Source organism: Chironomus tepperi, unplaced genomic scaffold (genome assembly GCF_022539635.2).
Source record: "Chironomus tepperi strain 1889 unplaced genomic scaffold, CSIRO-AGI_Ctep_v1 contig_89, whole genome shotgun sequence".
NCBI classification, from domain to species: Eukaryota; Metazoa; Arthropoda; class Insecta; order Diptera; family Chironomidae; genus Chironomus; species Chironomus tepperi.
The window spans coordinates 859,679-877,728 of NW_027226211.1; the positions used below are offsets into that span (position 1 = coordinate 859,679).

At 34.0% G+C, this 18,050-nt stretch overlaps 3 protein-coding genes and 1 long non-coding RNA gene across 4 annotated transcripts; 3 read left to right on the forward strand and 1 right to left on the reverse strand.

Annotated features, from left to right (window-relative positions):
• Positions 1 to 3,479: 3,479 nt before the first annotated feature.
• On the forward strand, positions 3,480 to 4,731 carry LOC139086865 (uncharacterized). The gene is made up of 3 exons (XR_011544074.1): positions 3,480 to 3,631; positions 4,311 to 4,388; positions 4,530 to 4,731. It is a non-coding gene; the product is annotated as an uncharacterized lncRNA (long non-coding RNA).
• A 654-nt stretch (positions 4,732 to 5,385) lies between these two features.
• LOC139086892 (uncharacterized) lies at positions 5,386 to 6,299 on the forward strand. Its single transcript, XM_070635522.1, has 3 exons — positions 5,386 to 5,542; positions 5,862 to 6,023; positions 6,165 to 6,299. The coding sequence occupies exons 1-3, from the start codon at positions 5,495 to 5,497 to the stop codon at positions 6,258 to 6,260; spliced, it is 306 nt and encodes a 101-aa protein (XP_070491623.1). The 5' UTR covers positions 5,386 to 5,494; the 3' UTR covers positions 6,261 to 6,299.
• A 6,589-nt stretch (positions 6,300 to 12,888) lies between these two features.
• LOC139086844 (uncharacterized) lies at positions 12,889 to 14,564 on the forward strand. Its single transcript, XM_070635459.1, has 4 exons — positions 12,889 to 13,028; positions 13,180 to 13,375; positions 14,085 to 14,288; positions 14,344 to 14,564. The coding sequence occupies exons 1-4, from the start codon at positions 12,993 to 12,995 to the stop codon at positions 14,460 to 14,462; spliced, it is 555 nt and encodes a 184-aa protein (XP_070491560.1). The 5' UTR covers positions 12,889 to 12,992; the 3' UTR covers positions 14,463 to 14,564.
• A 1,073-nt stretch (positions 14,565 to 15,637) lies between these two features.
• LOC139086800 (ankyrin repeat domain-containing protein 27-like) lies at positions 15,638 to 18,026 on the reverse strand. Its single transcript, XM_070635397.1, has 2 exons — positions 17,998 to 18,026; positions 15,638 to 17,666 (listed from the first exon to the last, which is right to left on the reverse strand). Exon 2 carries the CDS (start codon positions 17,657 to 17,659, stop codon positions 15,692 to 15,694), a length of 1,968 nt encoding a protein of 655 aa, XP_070491498.1. The 5' UTR covers positions 17,660 to 17,666; positions 17,998 to 18,026; the 3' UTR covers positions 15,638 to 15,691.
• Between the last annotated feature and the right edge of the window lie 24 nt (positions 18,027 to 18,050).

The window sequence follows — 18,050 nt, forward strand, 5'->3', positions numbered from 1 at the left end:
AATATTTAAACAATTTTCATGAACTATTCTCAACTAGCTCAAAATATTTTTACTTCCATAGCTTTATCATATTTTTTCACACAAAACTTATTTTCACATTACCTCACGTCCAAAAGAAATTCAAGGAAAATCAATTTTATATTTAAGCGAATGAAATTGAGCTGAAAAGTATCAGTTTCCGTTCTGGTGTCTCATTCGAACAATGAAAACTTTTATAGCTTTATTAGTACTTTTAGGCTTCACTGTTATGGTAAATAGACTTTAATTAAGATAGCAAATTTAGCTTAAATTGAAGATTTGTGACTTAAAGTTCCAAATTTTCTAAAGCAACAATTCAATTTTGGACACAAACAATCTAGTCCTTAACATTACATCCTTAAATATCTAACAATCAATTCTCATTTCCAGCATATCCATGCATACAGCGGAAGACCATTCACCGTCCAATTCAAGGATCATGGAGATGAAGAACATGACGTGAGTGAGGAACCAAGATTCCACACTCTCTACGAGAACCAACATTCAAATGACGAAAGCTTAGAATCAAAGGAAAATTCACATGGAAATGCATACCTTCATGAATACTCACGTCGTGAGGGTCCACATCATGATTCCGATTCCGTCCAAGACATGTACAACATCTCAGAAGAATGGGAAAAAGACAGCGATGACCAGCATCAAGAAGAGAACTACCATCATCAGTCATCTGAGGAACAACAACATGAACAACATTCAAAAGTCTACACCAAGCACATTTATGCCCACGACTACTCAGATTCAGTATCCCACTCAGGTGAATCAAAGTCAGAATCTAAAAAGCATCATGTAGTTGCCAAAAAGCATAAAGACTGCTCAACATCCGAGGAAAGATCTGAAGAAAAATCATCTGAAGAAAAGCATGAGCCTGAATGCAAGAACTGCAACAAACCCAAATGTGAAAGATGTAACAAGAACAAGAAAATGGTTTATGTCTACAAACAGCCACCAATTGTCGTCCGTCCAAAACCCACAAATGTCTACATCAAATCAAAGCCAATTGTCGTCCAACCTCCACCACTAGTTGTTCATCAACCAGCACAAAAGCCATGTAATCCAGTCATTCAATACAAGCCACCAAATATCCGTGTCCAGCCAGTCATTGTCAAAATTAAGAAGCCGAAAACCACAACCACAACTACCACTACAACTTGCCGACCAAAGACAACAACCCATAAGACAAGAACAGCAACCAGAAAAACATGCAGAAAATGCAGAAGGAAGCCACAACGCAAGTGCAATCGATGCAACAAGAAAAACTCAAGGAACTACTCTGTCTACTATAACGGTGAAAGCATCATGACATAAATTTATTGAGGATTTGATTGTTGGGTGATGATGGATGATTTTGGTGCTGACTAAGTGCCAATCATCCATTTCACATTTTGTTACCATTGTTACTGCCATTTTTTGTACTTTTTTGTTGAATAAAAATTTTTCTATGCATATAAATTCACGGTCAATTATTCATTACAATCATTTGGAACTGCTGACATACTTGAGACATGATTTAAACACATCCAAGAATGTGCTGATGTCAAAATAAACAATTGTCGACATTGCAGTCAGTAATATAAGAACTAAAAAGAATCAGTAAGAGTCAAAATTTTGGAATCAGAGGAACAGAATGCAGCACATTGTAGCTTTAATTTTATTACTTTTAGTGACATTTGTAAGTTTACAATGTAATTATCATAAATTCTAATAAAGAATCTTTTATATCCAACAGATTTCATCAACGCCCATCCGAGATCCATCAAGTTATGAATATTCAGATGAATTGTCACTTGACACTATCAAAATTCCACAAAAGTCAACAATGAAACGCGATGTGGCTGATGAAAATAATTATCAAGTTAGACCACGACGTGAATATGTCTCGACTCGAACACATTTTTATGATTTACTTATGGATATTATATCAGTTGTGCAAGCGTCAACGAAAAATGAGATGCGAAGTGCCAAAGAACGTGAACTACAAAGACGATCGGTTCAAGTTATTAAGAATTGATCAAGATGAAAACATTAGAATAATTTAGATGGAATTGGCGGCGCGTGGTGCTATTTTTATATCAATTTTGTTACTTTTTTGTAAGATTTTATACGTGAATTTGAATTTAATAAAGCATTTAATTGAAAAACGAATAAATTGGACTAGATTTAATTAGACTAGGTTCAACGAGACTAGATTAGACATGATTATACTATATTGAACTCAATTAGACTAGATTTTATTAGATTAGACTATATTAGACTAGATTAGAATAGGTTTGACTAAATTAGACAAGATAAGACTGGAGCAGACCTAGATTTGACTGGATTGGACTAGATTATGCTAAATTTGATTAGATTATACCAATTTAGACTAGATTTAAATAGAATTGACTAGATTAGATTAAATTGGACCTAGATTGGATTATATTAGACTGTATTAGACCTAGATTACACTATATTACACTAGATTACACTAGATTAGAGTAGATTAGACACGATTGGACTATATTAGAGCATATTACACTTGATTAGACCAATTAAGACTAGATTAGACTGAATTAGAATAGGTTAGACTAGACTAGACTAGCTAAGACTCAATTAGACTAAATCAGACTAGATTAGACCAAAATACAATAGATTAGACTAAACTACTGGACTAGATTAGACAAGACTATATAAAATTGGACTAGATTATATTAGATTTAACTAAATTAAACCTAGATTTGTCTATATTAGGCTAAATTATACAAGATTAGACTAAACTTAGCAACAAACCATATAATAGTCTCTACACTAGTATCTAAGCATATATCCACAGCATCACCCGATCTATTCTATTCATTATATTAGTCATATCTTTCACAACAATTGTGAAATTCCTCACTATAATCATGTGATTTATAGATTGCTGTCTACTTCATCCACTTTAGATAATTTAGCCGTTCCATTACAAAGACTGAACTTTGTAGTTAATAATCAGGCAACATTTTGCGTCATAATTTTTTTTATGTGCATTATCATCGTAAAACTTGATCATCAACAGTCCGTAAACATCCACATCGTAATTCTAAAACGCACTTGTGCCTTGATGTTCATTTATTCAATAAAAGAATGTCGCATAAAGGCCATGAATAATTTTATCGCATCTTATCAGACGGGCACCAATTTAAATACAGAAGCTGCTTAATTTAAGGTCATAACAATGCTCAATCGAACATCCAAAAGCTTCCGCGAATGACAAAAATAAGAAATAAAGAAAAGTGAGATTTTTTTACATTGACGATAATTGGATGTCACCAGCGGAGGCGTCTCGTAAGTGACACATTCTGAATCATGCACCGACTCTGATTTTCAGGCATTCCAATAATAAAAAAATCTTTCTTACTTTTTTTTGTGAATGTACAAATAATTTAATTTAAAACTAATTTAAAAGAATCATATACGTTTGTCATGTACACATGTTGACAGTTTTTAGTAAGTGTATAGCGTCGGACACGATAGGTTGAGAACTTAACGAGTTGCATTTAAACAAAAAAACAATTTTGTAAACATGAATATGAAAATTTTGTTCCTCTTTGTTGCACTATTGTGCATTATTCAGGTAATAGAGTTGTGAATTTGTGGATTGAAAGTGTTGAGTTTTGTGCTGCAAAGTGGAAGTTTATTATGTGTTACTTAAAATTGTGGACTAGTTAATCTCATTTTTATCAATCTTGGTCAATTTTGGATCATTTTGATTAGTTCCACGCGCTTGTTGTTCATAAATTACATTCAAAATTGAAGTCACAAAGAAAATTAAAGGATGTTTGATTCTTTGTGATTTTTGATACTCAAATTGTGTATTTAGTTAGTTGTAGAACTGTTTTTGGAATATATGGGAATTATGATCGACTTCTATGGCACAAATCTAACTTTTAATATCCAAAAGTGTAAAAAAAGATACAGTTCAGCACTGTACTACATAATCAGCTACGTTATATTACTTTATAACACAAAAAAGATCCAATTCAGAACTATAATAGAAAGAACCTCAAGATAAACGGCATAGACACAAAACAGACAAGGCTTGGGACACAGACCTAGGGAATCCATATGAAATCCAATGGAATTTCACACTTTTTGTGACTTCCAAATGTCTAATGCATATTTCCTTGTTTCAAGAGGGAGAAAATTGAAAATTCATCAGAAATTTACCATCATTTCCGTGCATTTCCTCGTGTTGTCTTTAACAAACTGATAAAATTCCAAAATTTAACAATTCATTCAATATCTATCCACAGTTCACACAAGCTGACTTCATGGATGACGTGAAAGATGCTTGGAAAAGCTCAGTGAAAGGAATCAAAAACACATTCTCGGTAATTATATTATTAATTTGCCTCAGAGTTCGAATTCAACTCTGATTTTATGGACCAAGTATGGACTCAAGTCGACTTCTACCTCTGATTTACCTTAAACCTTCTCAAAACCTTACTACAAATCCCAATCTATCATTACAGTCTGTAGGTGACTGGTTCTCTGATAAAACGGATGACACCAAGGATGCTGCCTCTGATTTGTACGACGACGCAAAGTCAACTATGAAAGACATTTCAAAGAAGATAAGTTAAGCATACTCGACATCACTTTCTTATGATTTTTCATGTACCTATAAATTTGTTTTAAATTAATAATAAAGCGTAATTGATATTTTTAAGTGAACAGCTAAGCTTTTGACTTTCTTTTTGGTAGCATATAGGCAACCAGGAACTCATACTGAATAAATTTCAATTTACAGAAGTCAAAAAGGGAACAAATAAAGTTAATTGAATTAAGTGATGGAGTAATAAGTTATTTAGTCACATTCCAAATAATATTAACCTTGTCAAAAAATCTAGTTCTATTGTAGATTCGTAAACAACATGAAGTTAGCGCTGAAGTTAGCTCTATCGATGGTTACTGCTTGTCTGTTTCAAATATCAAGTCCATACTAGGATTTGGCTTACATTTCATGGATCATAGTTGCTCAAATCTGCAGATTTTGCTTGTTCCTTACAGTTCGTCCAAGTACTACATTATTTATCCCCAATCCTTCAGTTTTGAACGAATTCTATCGAAATAAATCGAAGTTTTTTAAAATCGAACAAGATCCTGTCCAAAATCTATCTTCATACTTTATAATCTCTTCAGGATCATCGAACTATGTCATCCTATTATCAGCCTCAGCCTTCACAATCATTAGATGTAGCTGGAAATTTTTTGCAAAATCACAGTTTAGCTTCTATTCGATTTTTAATTGCTTCTAAAGTCCGATTGTAAACAATAATAAATGGATTTAATAACATTTGCAGGAAATTAAATAATTGATAAGAAGGAGTGGAAATATAAGATGCAAAGCATGAATATTCACTTTAGTTCAGTTTCAGTCGTGCTGCTGTTTAAAGTTTGAGTCGATTAATTACCTAAAGGATTTGAATTGTGAAAGATGGCAAAGTTGGCTGTGTTTTTCCTCGTGATTTTCGTCATTGTTCAGGTAAATATTGGATTGTCTGCATGATTCTTGATAATAATGATGATATACTTGATTCCTTATGATCAAAACACAAGCTAAATATTGAAGTTTAATCAAAATTTGTATGAAAAAGTATGTCAAAGCCAATTTGATTGAATATAAAATTGAAGCTCTGCTGCAAACTAAAAGCGTCACTTAGTGCCTTGATTTGGCGAGCTCTTGAGCGAATAGCACATCCAGAAATTCAAAAGTTCCAATATTTACTCAAATTCATTGCAAATTCCTGACTTCCAATATATAAACACAATTCTAATTCCAAAATTCATTGATTAATCCACAGTTGACATTATGTGATGAAGCAGAAGTTGAGGACACCAATGCTGAAACAACAACTGGTGCAAGTTTACTTGAGACCCTCCAAAAGGGATTTGAAAAAGGATTAAGTCCCGAAAACATTGACAAATTCAAGACCAATATTGGAACATTCACAGATTCCGTAACGGTAAGCTTATCAATAGATTTTGACTTTTTATTTGGCTATGGCATTGTTAAGATGTATCTCCATATGCTGAACATCCATTTTAATTCATGCCTAAAGACATACCTTTTTCCAAAATTTCAACAATTCTCTTATTTTTGACAGGATCTTGGCAACAAACTCGGTGAGAATGTGAAGAAATTCTTCGACAAAGTAACATCAACAGTGGCTCCAGATGCAGCTGTACCAGATGCAGCATAAATTATTTTTTATTGTAAACATTTTATTGTGAACCAAAACATTCAATAAAAGAGTTGAATAAAAAAAAAGGCATGAAAGAATCTTTCCTTTATGGCCAATCCTTTTCCAATTGTTTATGATAATCCCGAGCGACACAATGAACTTTTTGGTAGTTTTTTGGAAGTCACATAGAGTTTGGAGACTAGTAAGACTAAGCTCACTATAGAGCTTAGAATAGAATAATTCTGTCGTACCATCCCTGAGTGTCATTTAAAGGAAAGAGCTTAAAGTCGTATTGAATTATAGCCGGATAGCACTATGCGTCGAAGTGGCAAAAAATCCAGACCCAGGAAAGAGTGACATCACTCCCAGTCTAGCCTGACTTCGCTCTAAGACTAGATTCAGTCAGCCTTGGCCTGATTTTTGAACATTTTAACGTCGTGTGCTTTCCGGGAAATAAGAAGTTGAAGCGATTCGAGTCGATATTTTCTTATAGTATCGACTTAGGTTTCTGAGACTCTGCATGCATTCTTGTTTAAATTCAGCAGGAATCCATACAAACTCCAGCGCTCAATTTATGTCTCTCGGAATTAGAATCCATAAAAATACGTTTAAACATAAACGCATAGTAAAAAGTCAGGTACACATCCATAAAAAAAGAATTGAGAAAGGCCGAGAGAAAGAGAATAAAGGAGAACTAAGCATAATCACTACCAAATCTTCATCTATAATTGTCAAAAAACGAAGTTCTTCTCATTTTTAAACAGAATTTCGAGCTGTTAGGATCACTGAACATTTTCTTGGCCCAATTTATTCAAGGCATCCATAAAAATTCAACATGGCTAAAATTACATTGATCCTTATTGCAGTATTCTTCTTCGTCCAAGTAAGTTCAAGGCATTAATACCTAAAAATAATGCAAATTTAATCAATTTACTTCCTAATAGTTGGCAATGTGCGCTGTCCGCGAAAAGAGAGAAACTGAAACCACCACAGCTAACATCCTTGATTCCATCAAGACTGGAATTGAATCAACATTCAGCGAACAAAACATCAAAAAGGCTGTCGATAATTTGAGTGACTTTGGTGACAAGCTTAAGGTAATTTTTGTGGATATTCATGTCTTTTAAGGCAATATCTGATGATTTTTAATCCCCAAACAGGATCTCGGATCAAAGGTTGTTACAAACTTCCAAAATGCATTGAAGAAGGAAGACACAGAAGCCTAAAATGTCTCAAATTTTTATATTTCTTTTAATAAAGAACTGACTTAATTTTTACTTTGAAATTTTCATCTGTTGACCTTTTCTAGTAGCTTTGTCAAGTTCAATCTTTCAGTAATCTAAATGATAATTTAGCGAACATGTCATTGGAATTTTAAAATATTGATAAGACTTCTCGTGTATGTCTGAAGAAATTCTTTTATTCTGATCGAGTGTATTTTCTCCTTATCGCGGCTACAATGTACAGTCACTTTTTGCTATTTTGAGTCTTACATCACTTGACGTCAGAAAAATTAGAAAATTTAGTCTTGATGATTTTTTGAGAGGCTGTAATTAAGTTTGTAGGTTAGTTATAGTCCGGTTTCTCTCTTTTTGACAGTGTTCATATGGATTGCCTTTGAAAATGACATTGCCTCTGACTGTGCGAAGATTTTTTTGAGAAACATTGCCTTTGCATTACCTTTGCAAAGGTTGTCTTTTTCGAAGTAAAATGCAAGATATCAACACTACATTTTGGTCCCTAAGTGTTTCGTTTAAGGACGAAGGCTTGCTGGGCCAACGAACCCTGTATTAACCAGAGCCCCGTTTGACTCCAACCCACAATGTGATTTGGAATGAAAATCTAAACCGTGAGAAGGTGAGGTTGATACTTGGTGTGGTTAGGCTAAGTACAGTCTGCGCATTCTTGGCCGAATTCTAGTTTCAGCACTTTTTGGGGTTTAGCAAATGCTTGAGTTTCATCACTAATTAAGATAAGTAAGCTCAAGCGTTCCCAAATTATCATGTCTTTGCAAGTTCTTACTCGTTTATGTGACTCATCCGAAAAGATAAGGGACCTGAGTTGACAAAACTATGTTATAATGAATTATGTCATTTATAAATAGATTCAGAAATATCGACTTCAATTGATGACATTAATCGTTCGTTTATTTTCTATTATCTAGGATTCAGCTTCATCCAAGCTTCATCTCATTTACTACACTTACTTACTTCATTGACCGTACAGATCAGCTGTTATCCTTGGCCTTTCTCAGTTGACGTCTAAAACTGGCTCAATCGTTCGCTGCCTTTTGACTTAAACTCATAATTTATAGAATTGTGAAAAGCGGTGATAATAGAGTTTTCAATCCCGGAATTAAAATGCAAAGAGTCCTATGATTAATTCCCGAGTGGACAAAAAGAAGTTAGAACTAGTCATCAATGGGACCAACGATTCACAGTGGATCAATAGGAATCAATTCATCATCACTTGGACAATATCTTGCAATTAGCAAGTTACAACAAATTTTTGTCCACTCGAGTTCATACAACTCAATTCCAGGATTTAACAACCTTATGACACACTGGTATGTTTATATGGGCCGGATCAAGACAATTCAGCAGCCTCAGCACTAGAAAGCATGTTTACTCTACATACTCAATTAAAGGAACATTCCAGAACCTTCTCATCATTAAATTTCCATTATCACATCACTCTGATTACTGATAACTCAAAACAAATCTTTGTCATCAAAACGTTTTACTTTCAAATCACACGACAATCTCCCTTGAACTGTATATGACACAATCTCTCAAAAAAGAAAAGAAAAACAAAAAGCATATGTGTGAGATCAATGAACCTATTAGCAAAAAAAAAAAAACAACTTCCAATTGCATTGACACGTCCAACTATAAAGTAGTATTAGCCGGTATAGCATTCATAATGCTTATTGTCTTCTTATCTCTCATTGTTCCACATAAATCTGGTGGAAGTTCAATCTGAGAAACTTTTCTTTACTTGACTGTAAGCAGTAAGCAGACAAAAATAATGAAACAAGAATTATGCAGTAATGATTTCCACTTTGGTTTGATAATGACTTGGTGTGTTCATTTCTTTTTTTTGCCAAATCTATCGATTGAGACAACATACAAGAAAAACATTTCTTTAAAATGCTTTAATGTCAAATTTTATGGTCGACCATGCGATGCATTTACTACCAATGATTTTTTTAGATATAAATCGCTATGTTGTGGACAAAATTATTTTAGTATCAATCTTATGTTTCAATTGAACAAATAAAATTCAAAAAGTTTACAGCACAATAGATAATAAAATATTAAAGACTTAATCATGAAGGTAAAGATCTGATTATTTTTGAGGTTATAAGTTATTAATTGTGAATATTTTGTGGATTTTCAGATGCAAATTGCAGTTCTGTTTGTCGTGATGAATGTTTTGATGCTGTCACATTCATCAGCACATGGTGCTAATCGTAAGTTGACTGATTTGTTGATCTTTACATGCTTAAATTGCTTAAACTGCCTGATGGACATGATTTTACTTGACTAATTATATGTCTGGTTCTTACGACGATTAATGCCGTTCAGATGCAATTTGTCGTTCCTAGAACTAGTCATACATCTAATCAAATCAAGCTTTGTCTACACAGAAACGATCGAAACACATAACAACTGAGCAAATCTCTAATAAAGCATCATCTAAGTACCTTAAGAATACTACGATTCTATACTTCAGATTGCTTTCCGACAGTAGTAAACAGACTACATACTACATGACAACCTAATTTGAAACTAGAGCTCAAAGTCAACTAGATTTTCATAAGAAATCCAGTTGACTTTGTGTTCGATTTAAAACTTTTCCAAAAATATCCATCAAATTACCAAAATCCCTTATAAACCTTCCAGAAGGTCGCTACAAGAGAAGCCCCGACAAGTACGACGACCATTACAATAAATTCCTATCCAAGCACTTCTCTGACGTAGGTTCAAAATACATTGATGGCAAGGATGAGTACACAAATGATTCAAGTGCCAATGACAGCTACGAAGAAGAAGGTGGTGATGAAGAGGAAGAATCTGACAATCCAAAGGATGATGTTGAGGATCATGGAAGCTATAGCTATAATAACAACCAAGATTATCAAAGAATCAAGGCTTTGTCAGAAGCTCAAGTAGCTAAACTTGAAGAAAAGCCTGGAAATTGTAAGCATTTTGAGAAAGACGGAATGATCTGCTCGGAATGTAAAGATCCAGAGACTGGAGATACTTCTGAGGTATGTAATTGAAAGCTTCACATGCTTAAGTTCCAAAATTATAAAAAAATTCCAATTCCAGTCATGCAACTACGCATCAGAACCAGAAGACAAGAAAATGGCATACATGAGTAAGAAAAGTCACAACTACAAGTCACCAGTGGAAGTAGAAGAGCCAGCCAATCATGATGAAGAAAGTGAGGATCAAGAAGAGTCACCAGTAACTCCATCAGCAAAGGTTCCACGTCCAGCAAAGCAATACAAGAGTGAAATGGAAGATGCTGGTGATTATGGCGCATATAAGCTTGCTGGATATAACAGTGATGTTGATGACTATGATGAACATGAAAAATTCGCACATCTTAAGGTTGCTCCACAAAATGAAGGCAAGAAGGACTTTGAGATTCTCCCACAATCACAGTTCAAGACAAAGAACTTAAATCAAGCATTGACAGACTTTAATACAAAAGATTGGTCAAAATGCTCAAAAGTCATGAAAGGCGACATGACATGCTATTACTGTAAAGATGCCAAAGGTGCTACCCAAGAAGAATGCATGTTCATTTCATCCTCAAATCCAAAGAATCTCAAAGTTGAACGTAAGGAATCAAGTCAGTACAATCACAATTCCAGGAAGCCAAACGCAACACCAGATGCTGTAGAGATCATCAAGCCAGCAGCACTTAAAGTTGGACCAGTTGTTCCTGACAATCGTGATAGATTTGCACGACTCAGAATGGCACGTCCATTAATGCCAACAAAGGCTGCTTTAGCTAGAGCAGAACCACTTGTGACACCAAAAATCAACACCAACATCAATCCAGTCGACTATATCCATTTTGATCCAACATTTAAGAAGACAATCAAACGAAAGGCTTCATACAGACAAAAGAAAAATTTCGATTTTGACTTTCTAGAACCATCAGAGTCTAGAGTCAGTAATTTTGAGACTCATGTCAGACATGAATGAGTGCAAGACTAGAAATTTTTATGAACAAATCCTACAAAGATGCTATTTAGTTCTTATCCATTAAACCAATTGTTACTGTCTTTGAAATTATCTGTATAGATTCTATTGATGGAATTGATATGGATGGTTTGATGGACATGATTGATTTTCCTTCCTTAAATTCCTATCCTAAGTCATCCTTATTGTGATGTTGTGAGTATTGTGTGGATCTGTGGAATGTCAACAAGATAGTTCTTAACAGGCAAAAAGCATGCTGTTGAGAGCTTGCTCATCTTAAATGTACTAGATCAGCATGAACGTGGCTCTAAGCTTACTCTGCTCTTGAGATCAAACTCTTTGTCTGTTAAGTAAAGTATGGATATTGCCCAGCAAGTTCTATTATTCCATGAATCAGACCAAAAGCATCGGTCCCAATAGACAAGAAGCATACTTTCGTGTTGTCTTTGCCCGTTAGGGACGTCAGTGTCAAATCGGGTAATTCAGTGAATCCGGAGAAGAACTGGAACTAATTCCACAATATGCTACCCCTTTGTCATATTTTTGACGCAATAAGCGCCGACCGTGCTTAGATCCAAATGAGAACATTCATACAGACTAAACCTCTACAGTAGTAGAGCATGTAATGATTAGTTCTAAGCAGAGAACAAAGTTGACTCGGATTTTGTGTGGAAAAGTCGTCTCGACTTCATTTGTATAGAATTCGAGTCCACTTTGAGCTCGGTTATAAGGATGATTAATGCTGTCTAGACGCCAACTATGGTCTATAGCTGTGCAAATTCATTTGCGTCAAGGCGTGAGCATTGTTGCTAAGCCTCGACCGAAACCGCGCATGACACATCTTGATGGAAAGCCTCAACCGAAACAGCACACTGCATACGGTTCATTACATTTTCCAAATAAATTACTGTCTTATTGCTCCACATCCAAGACTCAACATTACCACGACATCACAAAATCCCTATTCCATCTCCATCCTATCCCCAAAACATTCCATTTCCCAAAAAATTTATATTAAGTAGACTTACTAGAAAAAAATATGTCAATGTTAACTACGATGATTTCTTTGTATTTCAATATTCAATATTAAAGACGATCCAATTTTGGATCTAAAAATTTATTCACATAAATTAAGCTGCATTCAGAACATGATTCTTTGTTATTATCGATGCCTTTTAAATTACATTCAGGTAGAAAAAATAAAGGGGATGAAAACGAGTTCTACAAGTCCCTTTAAACAGGTTTCCAATAGTCATTATCATCATCCTACTGATCAATATACAGAGCCGAGAGGATAGACTATAATAATAATAAAATATTGAGAGAAAGACGAAATCAAAATAGATGTGAGAATAATTACAAAATCCAAATCATCTGAGCATAATTAAGAATCTTTACAGCCTGTCTTCTTTTTTGTGTGTTAGTGATGACATCAGAATTTTTAATATAAGGCGATCATTTGTAGCTGCTTTGTAGCAGTTTGATTTGAGTAAGCAGAAGACTAAGTTGTGAAATTTACCAGACAATAAAAATGAAGTGTTTTATCGTGATTGTGTGCCTTGTTCAGGTGAATATTTAAATGTGATTATGGAATAGTGAAAGCATTGTCATGCATGACTTACTAAGTCTTTCTAAATTTTTCATAAAATAAAAAATCGTGAAATAATTAAGCAATAAAGCCATGCCGAATTGATAGCAAATTATTTACGTCATTTAAGATTGCATTTGGAGCTCCAGCAGAGCAGAGCATTGTCGATCAGACACAACAGACGATTGCAAAAATTCAAGAGAATGCGCAAGCAGCTGTCAAGCAGATCAATACACAACTTTTGGAAGCAACTGGTTCATCAAACAATGTTGATTTGTTGAACAGATTCCAGACTGGTGCTGAGACTTATGCTAAGAATATTAAGGGTAAGTTAGGAATTGTAGTGAGTTTGTCTGAGTAGTAGATTATCCCGGGCAGCACAATGTATTAGCTGGGGCACCGCTACGACACCGTATAAACGATAAGACGCGAAGTTTATCTGACGGAACCGTGACGGCTTATATCGGGCCATGTATACCATCACCCGGAGTAAACACAAGAAATTAAGTAAATGCTAAAGAAAACGCGATCAGGACATACTAGATTTGACATCAATCCGAGATCAAGTAGACACTATAATTAGAATCAAGTAGACTGTCACAAGGGCACAATGTAGCGAATCGCATTGTACGATGCAGGGGAACCTGTCACGGATAACCCGACAAAATACCTTCGTGTCTTGTAGACATAGCGATGCCTTACTGATCACGGTGTGTTGTTCGTGCTTCATTTGGCAATAACTAGCAAGTGACTTTTTGTATCTTTTCTCGATTGGTAAAAGCTGAATTTCAGCAAGCCTAACACATATTCTGTCTAAAAATCAACAAACTAGAAAGTACGGAGGCTTTATCTGAGCCTTACAAATGATAGACAACATTATGTCATCTCCAATCTAAAAGATTCGTCATTTCCAATCAAATCCAGTAATAATAAACAAAAACTTAATCTCGAACAATCCCTAAACATTTACATTCCTTCCTGTTTATATTTTAATAATCCAGTAATAATACAAAAATATTTATTTAATCACGATAGGAGTTGCTGATCAATTATCAAATCAAGCAACTGAAAGTAAACAAGGTGTTGATGCCATAATTAAAAGTGTCGCAACACAACTATCGGAATCAGCTGCTAACCTTTTGGCCAATAATGATCAAACAAAAGTTACTCAACTCAGATCAACATTCCAGAATGTTATTGATCAAGCTGATAGTCTGAATAGTCGTCTTCAAACTGAAGGTTTGTTGCCATAATTTATTGATTGTTGCTGTTTATTTTATTTCCTGTCTTTTAGGAACAAACATCCAATCGATTTTCGCTGATACACTCTCAAAACTTTACGAGAATACACTTTCAGCCGCAAAGAATGTCGCTCAACAAATTGATGCTGCACAGGCACCAAAAACAACATGAGCTGATTAGCATTTTTATAAATTAATTAAGTGTCAAATTTCCTGATTTTACCGCCAATATTTTGCTTTATTCTTGAAATAAAATTGATCATTTTTATGGTAATTTTGCATGATTTTTATTGTTCTACCTTCTCGATAGAGCTACCCCATATAATAGTCTAATTACCCTTTGTTCTTAAGCATTGTTTACGTCTATAAACCGGCAAAAAATAGCATATATTCCGGGAAGGTCAAATTTCATTTTATGAGATGATGATTAATGTGAAATTACATAATACAAACTTTATATTCGTTGCTGAGTGTGTATATAGCTGATAATATACAGTAGACATTGCAAATTTGGAACAAGACGTAATTCAGAGTTCAAAGAATATTTTTTCATTGATAATTTGCGGATGCATTTTAGGTAACCGTGAAGGGGAGTTAAGTAGCTTGAAAATGTATCTCAAGCAGCAAGCCGCACTTTTCGCATTGTAATAATGAATCGAAATTATCCGTCACGGTGTCATTAGAGCAACTTCACGCCTAACTATTAATACGGCGATGTTGCGGTGTTTAAGCTTTTGTAATTGTAGAAATGTTGTTTAATCAAAACGACTTCCTTACGGATTTATAAATGTGCAATGATGTTTATTCTTCGAAGTTCAAAAGCAGACTGATGTTTTACTGAAAAAAGGGGTTTTCAACTACGTTTTCAAAATTTATATACAATTTGAAATACAAATGAACGTTATAGTACAAACGAACAAGTTGTAGTGTTCAGGCATACTTTATGGTATCTCACTATCAGGTCCGCGATTTCGAGGAAGCAAAGGATGATTATTAACATTGACTCATGCCTAAAATACTTTAGAGAATTAGACATCAAGAAAATCATGTGATTTATTCAAACTTCCGTTAATTAACGGTCGTATTTTAAATTTTAATGAATTGAACTTCAAGATGTAGAATTCAAAATCGAAATGACTGTTATGTTTTGATGGATTTTAATTAATAAAACATTCAGTTGATTCGATTTGAATTACAGCAAGAACAGCAACAAAAGCTCTTCCATATCCATACCTGAATTATTAAGCAACACTTGACTGAAACAAGTCAACATGACCAAAAATCAATCAAACTCCATGAAAGCAATAACTATCAAAACAATGCAAATATTACGCAATAGGCTTTGAATATGTTAAGTAAAAATAAGTTTATTAGTACGAGGAAGTGTATAGTAAATGCTAATTAAGTGACTTCGTCAAAAATATCCGCTAAATCTTCTTTACGTACAAAAATGAATTCATTTTCAGTTATTGGCAATTCTTCAACTTGATATTTTGCTGCTTCCTCCAACTTCTTCTTAATTATTGAGTTTCTAGCATAATCAATAGGAATCTTCCCAATATTATTCTTAATTGTTGCCTTAGCTTGATATTCGAGTAAATTTTCAACAATTCCATCATATCCAAATTGTGTTGCATAGTGCAATGCAGTCATACCATCCTTATCTTGTGAATTAACGTCAAGTGCTGTATGTGTGTGCTCAGCGAAAAATAAAAGTGCTTTAACACAATGTTCATGTCCATAAATTGATGCTAAAATTAAGGCAGTTTGATCATCATTCGTACGTAAATTAATTGAGTTGTTCTGGTTGTGCAGCAGTAAAAATAAAACTTTTTGATGTCCTTTTTGTGATGCATAGTGGAGTGGAGTATATCCGCGTGAATCTCTAGCATTAACATCAGCACCTTGATTTGTTAAAATTGTTAAGATTCGTGCTGAATTAAATGCAGATGCTATGTGCAGCATAGTTAGTTTTTCATGTGATGTCTGATTAATATCAAAAGTTGAGGATTCGAACTTCTTGTCGCATTTCTCGCAATTACATAGTGGATGACATGGTGGAGATATGGACGGACATTTTACTGATGATTCATTTTTAAATGCTGAGTATGACATGTTAAGTAACACCATCAATTGTGAATCATTTTGTTCCTTAATGCATGTGAAGATGTACATCAAGTAATCTTCCTGACTATGAATGTCATTAATGTCCTTTGGATGGAATAATTGGTTCTTTTCTAAGCACATATTCTCATTTGTCTGTATAAAGTAAATTATGGCTTCTAATGTCGTTAAAATGTACAGCAGTGCACTTCCAGTTGACTGATTTTCAGCACTTAGAACTGATGATAAATTGAATTCCTGGATGAATGTTAATGTTGGAATCCAGTGATAATAATTTCCCTTAATAACTAAATAGACCATAATAGGTAGGAGGATATCCGTGGTCACATTCCCAATAGTCGATGAAATAGTATCAATGACATTCTTCAAGGAACTAAGTTTGTCTAGACTCGTCTTACAGCTATCAATTTTAAGCATTTCTATTCTAATGACATTAAAGTTGTCATGTATTTTAGATGCGACTGGTTCCGATATGTTGAGATCATTAAGTGTTATATTCGAAAGTTTCTTAATTATTTTATTGAATTTCTCGTTCTCCTCAGCCTGCTTAACAATTATGGCATCAAAAATCTTGTCATAAATCGAATCAAGCAGCACATACTCGACAGCAAACTTCATATTCATGCACAAAAATTGCTCTTCCTTTATTTTCTTTGTGCACGTTATATTGACACAATATTCGTACAGTAGCTTGATATTGGCTTGGAGACTGTCGTAATCAGTCGACTTTTGAATCCGTAGATTGAAACTTTTAATCGCATTATCAATTTTTCGTTCGACCTGCTTTGAACATAAATTATGGATTAAATCTAGACTTTGATGGACACTTTTGACCACAGTGTCATTGCACGTCGTTAAATTATTTGAGAATTTTGTACTTAGTGGCTTATCTATGCATATTATCTTGTAGCGTTGACTATCTTTTGTATAGAAATATTCTTCAAATAGTACATGAACATTAGCTGCTGCTGTTTCACATTTAATCTTCACATCAGTTCCATTAATCAGCACTTCTTCTCCAACCAAGTTACAGAAGTGTGTTTTTGGAAGTTCTTCTGATGGTGCCAATATATGTGACAGCATGAATTCATGATTATTCAGGAACTTGCTTGAATAACTCGATCTTTTCGGAAGTGCCACAATCCAGTTGTTTATTGAGATTTCTTGTAGTAGAGAATACTTATCAATCAGTCTGATATATAGTGGATTTGTCTGAAGATCTTCTTCGTATGTTATTGTTTCCATTGTTCATCTGGAAGATAACAAAACGTTGAGTTAGTTCCAATTGGACACAATTTTTAAAATTTATTGCACTGGATCTTTTGTTTGTTAGTTAAATGATGTGAAAGTATGATTCATTCTTAATTAATCACAGTTGTTTCACAATTCATGATAATAAGTCGTGATTTAATGAGTCTAATTAATATTTTTGTTTATCACTTTAATGTTTTCAGAATTTTCATGAAAATAGCAAGTGATCATTAATTTAAGCACTGCACAAAGATCAACTAGCTGATAAATGAAATATATTTATTGATCCAGCAACACAAACTTTACAAAATAAAGAAAAAATGTCAACTTACTGTTTGAAAACAAAAACTTGTGTGAAATCAGCTTCAAAATACCGACAAAATTT

Bases quoted from the DNA above. Each gene is read 5' to 3' on its own strand.
- LOC139086800 (XM_070635397.1), bottom strand. From the start codon at position 17,659: ATGGAAACAATAACATACGAAGAAGATCTTCAGACAAATCCACTATAT.
- LOC139086844 (XM_070635459.1), top strand. From the start codon at position 12,993: ATGAAGTGTTTTATCGTGATTGTGTGCCTTGTTCAG. The intron at 13,029-13,179 runs GTGAATATTTAA...ACGTCATTTAAG, and splicing joins TGATTGTGTGCCTTGTTCAG to ATTGCATTTGGAGCTCCAGC. The intron at 14,289-14,343 runs GTTTGTTGCCAT...CCTGTCTTTTAG, and splicing joins TAGTCGTCTTCAAACTGAAG to GAACAAACATCCAATCGATT.
- LOC139086892 (XM_070635522.1), top strand. From the start codon at position 5,495: ATGGCAAAGTTGGCTGTGTTTTTCCTCGTGATTTTCGTCATTGTTCAG. The intron at 5,543-5,861 runs GTAAATATTGGA...ATTAATCCACAG, and splicing joins TGATTTTCGTCATTGTTCAG to TTGACATTATGTGATGAAGC. The intron at 6,024-6,164 runs GTAAGCTTATCA...TATTTTTGACAG, and splicing joins CATTCACAGATTCCGTAACG to GATCTTGGCAACAAACTCGG.